The sequence below is a fragment of the Oncorhynchus mykiss genome, chromosome 8, assembly GCF_057628025.1.
Source record: "Oncorhynchus mykiss isolate SJ-2025 chromosome 8, ASM5762802v1, whole genome shotgun sequence".
Taxonomy (NCBI): domain Eukaryota; kingdom Metazoa; phylum Chordata; class Actinopteri; order Salmoniformes; family Salmonidae; genus Oncorhynchus; species Oncorhynchus mykiss.
Window position 1 is genome coordinate 77,384,419 of NC_143029.1, and position 10,582 is coordinate 77,395,000.

Genomic DNA, 10,582 nt, shown 5'->3' on the forward strand with positions numbered 1-10,582 from the left:
ACATGCCTTTCTTTTATTCCCTCCACTGCCTTTCCCTGTATTTCCCCTCCCTTTCTGCATTGGAAACAAACGGCCTGCTATTGCGTAACCTGCGGGTTTGCTATGCTGTGCCTCGATGCTCCACACGGGACATCCTGGGCTACACTGGTTCATTTGATATAGTCTACTACTGTGCTAACGGTGACTGGAGGGGCGGGGGAGGGGAGGTTTGAAGCAGAGGGTGTGTCAAATCAAATGCCGTTTGCATTCCTTAGGAGTGTATAAACCAGTATCTAAGACGCGTATGAAAGAGACATAGGAACTGGTAAGAAAAACTTTTAAACCTGATCATACAAGAACGGAGAGCCATTGAAAACTTTCAAACGCACTCAAACTTTTTTTGGTGAATCAAGAAGCAATCACCCAAGACAAAGTAAGGATTTTTTCATTAATTCGTATTTAAATGACCTATTTATAAAATGCGCTTACAACTCTTGACAAATAGTTACACTGTGGTAGGATACTCATGTGATGAGGTTTTCCACAACTTTATCAGTCGGGATGCGTTTTGCTGATTTGCGAACCGTTAGACACTCACTGCAGTGAGTGATAATCTCATAAAAGGCAGGCAGAGGAAAGTGCTCATGTAGCCTATTGATCATGTAGCCTAAGCAAAATACCAAGTAATTAAATGGTAGATAGAGACAGAGTTATTAGCTCAGTTGAGAAATATTACGTTTCACTTGACATGGGTTGATGGGTGTTCTGCCTATTGGCTCCAGTGTCACAAGGCTCTTCTGCTCATAAAATGATGAAGTATTCCCAATTGCAAACTTAAGTCCACAGAAATATTTCAGATACCATGCTGATATTAAAACACATTTTTCTTGTTCCCTCACATCATGTTGCCTAGCTAGCATGTGGTTCCTTGGAAGTTGTGGGAACCTACGTTTCTCATTTCCCATTGGTTCTGGGAACCAAGCTCTAGGTTTCCTGGGAACCAAGCTATAACGTTCTGAGAACTGAAGTGAACATTTGGCTGTTTTGGGAATGTTAATTTTTAGGTTGCAGGGAGGTTCTGAGAACATTTTAATATGGTTCCCTGAAAGTTTTCCTGGGAGGTTTTATTAACGCTCTGAGAATATAAACATTATTTTGAGTTTCTTATTTTATTTTATTTAAGCAAGTCAATTAAGAAAAATAAATACTTATAACAATGACTCCTTAAAACTTTCACTGAATGTTTCAATAAGACTTTTAATAACACTGCTAGATTATTTTGGGTTAACTTTTTAGAACTCCAAGCGCAGATTGGATACATGGAAATTCACTTCCTTAGGCATTAATCATGCAAACGCAGTTATTTTTTTTATTGTGACACGGCATCAGATTCAAACATAATCTTCTCTTCTCTATCCATGTAATTATTCCACTGTGCCACCAGGATGGAGCTAGCATGCCATGTTTTTTACACGTACACAGCTGTTCATTTTATCTATTCAAGTAGACCTCATTTCAAAGGAAACAAGCACTCAAGTGTGGCCAATTTGTGGGTGCGGCCAACACACCTGAACACACTTAACAAGATAGAAGATAGTTTTGTTGATGCTGAGAACGGATTGTATATGTTTTTAAATAACATTATTAAAACATTCTCTGAACGTTACTAAAGTTTTCTTGTGTTTAAAAAAAAAAGTTTCTCTTAAGATTCTCTGAACAATTTGAGAACTTTACTTTCAATAGAACCATGGGAAAATATATAGGAAACGTTATGCTAAAGTACTGAAATTCCCACAGAAAAACGTTGTTTCGTAACATTCTCTGAACAATTTGAGAACATTCCCAATGTCAAACCAGTTGGAGAACGTTCCTAGAACATTACCAAAATGTAAATGTTTGAATTTTTAACCTGCTGTTAAAGTAATGAAGTACCAAGAAAAGAAAGTTCCTTAAATGTGCTGAGAATGTTCCAAAGCCAAGCAACTATCCTGCATCATTTCCAGAAAGTTGTGGGAAGGTTGTATTCAAAATAACCATAGGACAACCACACTCTGACCAAGCGCTAAGAAACATATGGTTCTCAGAACATTATGTGCTAGCTGGTGTGCTTCGATAACCAATGAAATATCATGTGCCATTTTTACACTTTATCCTATGACCTCTGCCATCATTTCACCTCTCATGTGGTCTATTGACCTTTGTTCTCAAACAAGTGGCGATAGAATATATGTTGCATGCCATTTCATTTTTTAAACTAATGCTGATCGTGGGTGTTATCAACATCAGGCATCACTTTGAGGGATGTTTTGTGTGTTGGGGAAGCAGGCTTCAACTCATTGTATTTGGGTGTTATTGTTGGAAAAGTGCATTGAATTAGAAGCTCTTATCTCAGTGGGCCGTGTGCATTCCAATCATGCTAGCAAGGTGCTAACTGCCAAAAACAAACCCACTGTGCGGGAGGGAAAGAGGTGGAGGGACAGGGGCAGGCACGGGTGAAAGAGAGGACCATGGAAACATCGTAGAGTGGTGCTAGAAACAGGGTGGTTTTGGGTGGGGTCCCAATTGTATGTTGCAAGCAATTTTGACTTTGGCATTTGCATTTGTCATCATTGTTACATGATAAGTAATGCTTCTGACATGTATTGCTCTTTTTCAAAAACACAATACGGTCTCTTTCTGACAATTCTTAGGACATTTGGATGACTGTAAGGGAGGGGAACATTATTGGACCAGCATGTGGACTGAGGAGTTTAGAAATCAGTCATTCACACATGAATGCATTCAACTATAAACACACACACACACACACACAGTGCTATAGTTACTAAGCCCACCATGACTACACACCCCTCTGCTACACCCGCTCGCTGTTCACTCTACTCCCTCTGAGCTTCTCCCTGTGTTCTTTCTGTTTTGCTCTCTTAGCAGTCTTAATTATCAAAAGGGTTGTGAAACCTTTTCACTAGCCTCTACACACATTAAAGTGTCTTTTATGTTTAGACAGCAGATAAAGTACAGATGGAGACCATGGTTGGAAACTCCTTGTGGTTTTCTTTAAATGCTTCATGTTCCTCTTGTTTTTGAACTCACCTGACCTCTGACATTTGTCATTGAACTCCCATTATGTTTAGAGTTGAAGCCTGAACTCTAGCCTGGATCCACTCAGATTCATAGTCTCGTGGTTCCCCTAACCTTTCAGTTTGATGAATGGCGGTCTAAAAAGATGAACTAGATGTAACTGGGATTAATTAAGTGCTCTGCGTTGTCATGAAAATATGATTATTGTTTCCCATCATTTCTAGAGATTACACACACATACATCTGTGACTAGGTGGGGCTGTAGGGTCCGGTATCAATCAGTGAGTCAAGAGTTATGCTGGGGTGTTTGGGGAATTTGGGGAGTGTCTGACCTGGGACAAACGGCTAACTACCCTGGCATGCATTGGGAAAGGCAGACTGTTGAAAAAAGTGTGAGTCAGGAATGTGGTAATTGTGAGAAAAGATTAAAAAGAAAACCAGCTGGTTTCTGGAATGGAGGGAGGAAAAAATGTAAGCGGAGAGAATAAAAAACAAGTTGATCAAGTATAGGAATAGTAATGTTACTCTAACAGTCTCATCTCATCTGTAACTTCTGTATCACCCCTCTAACAGTCTCATCTCGTCTCTAACTTCTGTATCACCCCTCTAACAGTCTCATCTCGTCTCTAACTTCTGTATCACCCCTCTAACAGTCTCATCTCGTCTCTAACTTCTGTATCACCCCTCTAACAGTCTCATCTCGTCTCTAACTTCTGTATCACCCCTCTTAACAGTCTCATCTCGTCTCTAACTTCTGTATCACCCCTCTAACAGTCTCATCTATAACTTCTGTATCACCCCTCTAACAGTCTCATCTCGTCTCTAACTTCTGTATCACCCCTCTAACAGTCTCATCTCGTCTCTAACTTCTGTATCACCCCTCTAACAGTCTCATTCCATCTGTAACTTCTGTATCACCCCTCTTAACAGTCTCATCTCTAACTTCTGTATCACCCCTCTAACAGTCTCATCTCGTCTCTAACTTCTGTATCACCCCTCTAACAGTCTCATCTATAACTTCTGTATCACCCCTCTAACAGTCTCATCTCGTCTCTAACTTCTGTATCACCCCTCTAACAGTCTCATCTCGTCTCTAACTTCTGTATCACCCCTCTAACAGTCTCATTCCATCTGTAACTTCTGTATCACCCCTCTAACAGTCTCATCTCGTCTCTAACTTCTGTATCACCCCTCTAACAGTCTCATTCCATCTGTAACTTCTGTATCACCCCTCTAACAGTCTCATCTGTAACTTCTGTATCACCCCTCTAACAGTCTCATCTCGTCTCTAACTTCTGTATCACCCCTCTAACAGTCTCATCTCGTCTCTAACTTCTGTATCACCCCTCTAACAGTCTCATTCCATCTGTAACTTCTGTATCACCCCTCTAACAGTCTCATCTGTAACTTCTGTATCACCCCTCTAACAGTCTCATCTCGTCTCTAACTTCTGTATCACCCCTCTAACAGTCTCATCACGTCTCTAACTTCTGTATCACCCCTCTAACAGTCTCATTCCATCTGTAACTTCTGTATCACCCCTCTTAACAGTCTCATCTCTAACTTCTGTATCACCCCTCTAACAGTCTCATCTCGTCTCTAACTTCTGTATCACCCCTCTAACAGTCTCATCTCTAACTTCTGTATCACCCCTCTAACAGTCTCATCTATAACTTCTGTATCACCCCTCTAACAGTCTCATCTCATCTGTAACTTCTGTATCACCCCTCTTAACAGTCTCATCTCTAACTTCTGTATCACCCCTCTAACAGTCTCATCTCATCTCTAACTTCTGTATCGCCCCTCTAACAGTCTCATCTCGTCTCTAACTTCTGTATCACCCCTCTAACAGTCTCATCTCATCTGTAACTTCTGTATCACCCCTCTTAACAGTCTCATCTCTAACCTCTGTATGACCCCTCTAACAGTCTCATCTCATCTCTAACTTCTGTATCACCCCTCTAACAGTCTCATCTCTAACTTCTGTATCACCCCTCTAACAGTCTCATCTCATCTATAACTTCTGTATCACCCCTCTAACAGTCTCATCTATAACTTCTGTATCACCCCTCTAACAGTCTCATCTCATCTCTAACTTCTGTATCACCCCTCTAACAGTCTCATCTCATCTCTAACTTCTGTATCACCCCTCTCAGAATGCCAGGAGACCGGTCGACGGTGAGTGGTTCTGTTGTGGGCCGTTTCCATGGCGTCGCCCCGACCACAGTGCAGATAACCAACCAGAAGGAGGCGGAGTCTAATTCTAAGAAGCAGGGAGGCTGTCGCCGTTGGTTTCAGAAGATGTGCCCCTGCTGCTGTCGACGCCAGAGCAGCTCGTATGACATCACAGACACTGTCATCACGGATGACGGGGTGAAACCAACCACGCTCCCCGAGCCTCCTCAGCCCCACACTGGAGACAACGAGCTGGAAGGTAGGTTACATGAAGCAACAGAATCAGTCAAATTCATTAGTTCATAATAGTAACCCCATAGGACAAACCCCTGGCCCTATATATAAGCAGTAAGCACTGACCATTGCATTATTTTTTTAAATCTCTCTCTCAGAACTGATGTTGTCGGTGCGCTCGGTGGATCTACTGAGCTCTAAGACGGGTCAGAACCGCCTGGAGCATCACACCAACCTTTACCATGGCAATGAGCTCATCATCCGACGTGGCCAGACGTTCCAGATGGAACTGGACCTGTCGCGACCTTTCAACTCCAACACAGACAAACTCCACCTGGAACTCAAGACAGGTCAGTTTGACTTTGAGGGCTCTCACAAAAAGGCTATTTTGTTATCCTTGGTACAGTACAGTATGTCCTTTACATGAAACATGATATACTATCAAGTTGTAGGATGTGTCCAGCTGTTTCCTGGGTCCCCAGACACAAGAAAGGAAGGCAGCTAGGCAGCTGTTACATTAGAATTAGAATTAGAATTGTGAACATTATTTACACCGCTTAAGACATACAGTGAACTCCAAAAGTATTGGGGCAGTGTGATTTGTTTCTTATCAGGTAAACCGTATCAGGTGATATCAGGTGAACCGTTTAGAAATGTCAGCCCCCCCCCCCCCAATTTTAGCGTACCAAAAGTATTGGTACAAATTCCCTTATGTGTATTAATGTAGTAAAAAGTTAAGTATTTGGTCCCATATTCCTAGCACATAATGACTACATCAAGCTTGTGACTCTATAAACTTGTTGGATGTGTTTGCTGTTTGTTTTGGTTGTGTTTCATCTTTACTGTAAATAAGAATATAATATGTTTCTAACCATTTCTAACCATTACAGATAATCCTGAATGAATCATGAATAATGATGAGTGAGAGAGTTACAGACGCACAAATATCATATCCCCCCCAACAAATGCTAACCTCCCCTGTTATTTTAGTGGTGAGCGGTTAGTATGTCTTGGGGGTAGGATATTTGTGCGTCTGTAACTGTCTCACTAATAATTTTTCACGATTTATTCAGGATTATCCGCTAGCCGAGCCCCTAGTTGGTATTTATGACTTTGGTAGTATATTATGGCTAAAGCTCACAAATAATGCCATTACTCTTACTCCACCACATATTGCTGTTTTGATGTGGCCAGGAGTTTTTCCTGATCTTGTGAGCTGACCAGGAAGAACTCCTCTTCTTTCATACCAACTGCTGCAGAGGTGAAGGGTCAAATCCCTTGTTACTCAGGCTCTATATATAGCCCAGTTTCCTGTCAGTCATATGGGCAGGAAAAACACATCTTTAATTCACTTTCACAACTATGATTCATTCTAAGAAGAGGAAATGATATGATATGAAAGAAGGATGCTCTATAGTTGTTGCCTTGAATGACTTCCTGAGTGAGTCTGACAAAACCTTGGAGGTCTGAAAGAGAAAAAGATCTCCTACACACTATGTGTATTTGCAAATTGACACCTGCCATTTTTCCGTCATAAGGAATCCAAACTATGGAGACTAATAAGGATTCAGCGGCTGCCCTTACTAACAATGCTAGTAGAGAGACAGTGTTTGGATAGATTACCTCTCAACAAGCGCTTAGAGAGACAGAGAGAAACCCATTAGCTTAAAGCAAAACACCAGCCTAGAGATGTGATAGGCCTACGCACACAGGCACACATACTTTATGAGGTTCTATATGTTTGTGAGGACGTTCTGTGTCTATGCTCTCAGTGGACTTTTCACAGTACTACACTGTGTTTATCTCAGCTGAACTGAACTGTATGACAGTGACACATTTGTGGTTTACACTTGGTTTGGCACTGTCACTCTCTGGGACAGCAGACTATGAATTGCAATGATGTGGATACTGTGGTTTTTCTCACTTTTCTGCATACAAGACTACACATCACCATTAAAGATAGTGGAATGACAGTGGTCTATCTTACCTTATTTCGTATCTTTTAAGGTAAATTCAATTAAAACATTTCACTGGTTTGCAGAGCTTTCTCTTGCTCTTTCACACATGCAAGTACAGACAAGCAAGCACACATGTACATACTCATTCACTCTGTATAAATAGTCAACATTGACATTTGCCAAGTAGAGTGTGATGGTATTGGAATGGCCATCTCCATGGTTACGAGAGGAATGTGATTTCCTGCCTCTACAATAGAATGTGTGTGCCAGTCATGTGCAGCTGTTAAGGGTGCGTGTGTTTGAATCTATGTACATTTAAATGTTGGTTTAGTGTGGTCCTTTTGTGACTGAAGAGTGAGCCCTTTGACATGTTCAGGAAAGGTAGGAATGCAATGTGGGTTGGCTCAGTTTCCATCAGAGATAAGAGAGCAATCCATATCTATCTAGAGTGCGCTCTGGGCGTTCATAAATTCAGAGCTTTGTCAGATTGTAGGTTTGTAAATTCAGTGTTTCGCTCTCTGAGCGTTCAGAGCGCACACTGGACGCTCTGGCCGAGGATTATGGTTGATCCAAGTGTTCTGACCTCATAAAGGCAGTCAAGCACCCAAGCTATCTGGCTAACTTTGGCTAGCTTGCTAGCTACTTCCAGACAAAAATGAGAGACCATCTCACTCTGATCATTTTACTCGTCCTATCAGAGCTGGTCAGGCTGTTTTCATGTTATCCAGAGCATTGGTGACTGTAACTGTGCTGCTGGCAACAATTTAATTATGCTTTTGTGCTGACGTTTACCAACACCAGCCATATTCAACAGGTGTTGAACGTTCGTAAATTCATCAGTTATTCTGCGCTCTGGCACACTCAGACGAGAGTGCGCTGATATTGAAGTAGATAGCCAGAGTGAATTTACAAACGCACCCCTGTACATTGCGTAGTTTGTTGAGGTGGGTTTCAGGCACCACTACACTGTTATTATACCAATATTACACTGTTATTACATTGCTATTACACCGACATTACACTAATTGGTACCAGAGTGCCAAGTCTAGGACCAAAAGGCTCCTCAACAGCTTCTACCCCCAAGCCATAAAACTGCTGAACAATTAATCAAATCACCACCGGACAATTTACATTGACCTCCCCTCCCTTTTGTACACTGCTGCTACTCTGTTTATTATCTATGCATAGTCACGTCACCCCCACCTACATGTACAGATTACCTCAACTAACCTGTACCCTCACACACTGATTCGGTATCGGTGCCACCTGTATGTACCCTCGTTATTGTTATTCTTATTGTGTTCATTTTTATTATTACTTTTTATTTTAGTCTACTTGGTAAATATTTTCTTAACCAACAGTGCAGTTCAAGAAGAGTTAAGGGCTTGTAAATAAGCATTTCCCGGTAAAGTCTACACTTGTTGAATTCGGCACACGTGACAAATAAAGTTAGATTTAGATTTGAATTACACTGTTATTACACCAATATTACACTGTTATGACAATGCTATTACATCAATATTTCACTGTTAGTACACTGTTATTACACCAATATTACACTGTTATTACACCAATATTACACTGTTATTACACCAATATTACACTGTTATTACACCAATATTACACTGTTATTACACCAATATTACACTGTTATTACACCAATATTACACTGTTATTACACCAATATTACACTGTTATTACACCAATATTACACTGTTATGACAATGCTATTACATCAATATTTCACTGTTAGTACACTGTTATTACAACAATATTATGAGTTATTACATAATATTACACTGTTATTACATGGATATTACACTGATATTGCACTGTTACGACACTGCTTAAATTACCCTGAAGCTTTGTTTTACTACCCTGATAATTGTAAACTAATAATTTATTCATTTGTCTGACAGGACCCGTCCCCATGGTGTCTAAGGGCACACACATCATAATTAAATTGGTGGAGGAACTGGAGGACAACAGCTGGGAGGCTAAGATCGTGAAGCAGAACGGCAACAGGATCAAGCTGTCCGTAAACTCGCATCACAAAGCCGTGATTGGCCAGTACAAGCTCACTGTGATGGTGAAGTGCCCTAAGCAGGAGGTGGCCGTCACACACGACCCCAGCAAAGATGTCGTCATGCTGTTCAACCCATGGTGTGAAGGTAAGGATGAGTGGAGTGTTATGAGACAGCAGAAGGTAGAGAGAAGAAGAGAGGAGGTAGATAGAGAGACAAAAGTTGCGCTTTGATTAGGTTGCCTAGCAAACTGGGTGGGCGGGGTTTGCATGTTTCGGGACCATTGCCACTGACGTCCAAACAACACCCACCCGTGCTCACAATTCAGCTTCGATGCTGTATATAGGTCTAGTATTTCAATGTGGTTATTCCATTGCAATAGGGACAGCCAAATTCAAACACCAGGGCCAAGTGTGACAGATCCCAGAGCAGACACAGAGGAGGCTGGTTCTGGGACTACAATTTATCCTCTTGGTCTCTCAGAACAGCACTAATGTAAATGTACACATAGGCAGGGCACGTAGCTCACTGCCAAATAACGTGTTGCTATCCATCACAAAAAGAGTCACTGCTTGACCGAGAACACTTGTTTCATTCTCTGGCTGTGAGTCAAGACCACACGTCCATTTTCTTGGGACTCTGGTCTTTGCCAATTGATGTTGATCTGCTTTACCGTTATTGTCTCTAACTGTTCAATCAAAACCTGTATTTTGAGGTCTCTGGAATTAAAACACTTTCAGGATGTGCGTTTTGATTCATTAAAACTAAAGATGTACATGCACATACTTGGTAAAATGAAAATAAATTGAAACTGGTTATATTGATTTAAATATGCTTTGTTTCATCTGATTAAGATGTTTGTTCTGCCTTCTGGAAAGGGTTTTGATTGAATAGCGCTATCTGTCTTTAATTGTACTGTTTGGCAGGTAGCCCAATCCATCCTTTCCTGTCATAAAAGTTGACATTCCACAATTACTGTACAAACCGCCTTAGGACCATATGATGGAAGCACAACAGCTGGTGGCAATCTCTCTCTCTCTCTCTCTCTCTCTCTCTCTCTCTCTCTCTCTCTCTCTCTCTCTCTCTCTCTCTCTCTCTCATTTTCTCTCTCTCTCATTTTTTCTCTCTCATTCT

The 10,582-nt window shown here is 41.2% G+C and overlaps 1 protein-coding gene across 1 annotated transcript in view; it reads left to right on the plus strand.

The window, feature by feature from the left end:
* tgm1l1 (transglutaminase 1 like 1) overlaps positions 1 to 10,582 on the plus strand; it is a 21,997-nt gene continuing 11,415 nt past the window's right edge. The window contains exons 1-4 of the mRNA XM_021613836.3: positions 1 to 412; positions 5,214 to 5,491; positions 5,625 to 5,816; positions 9,344 to 9,595. Coding sequence (XP_021469511.1) covers positions 5,215 to 5,491; positions 5,625 to 5,816; positions 9,344 to 9,595 — 721 coding nt within the window. The 5' untranslated portion in view covers positions 1 to 412; position 5,214. The remainder of the gene's footprint in view (positions 413 to 5,213; positions 5,492 to 5,624; positions 5,817 to 9,343; positions 9,596 to 10,582) is intronic.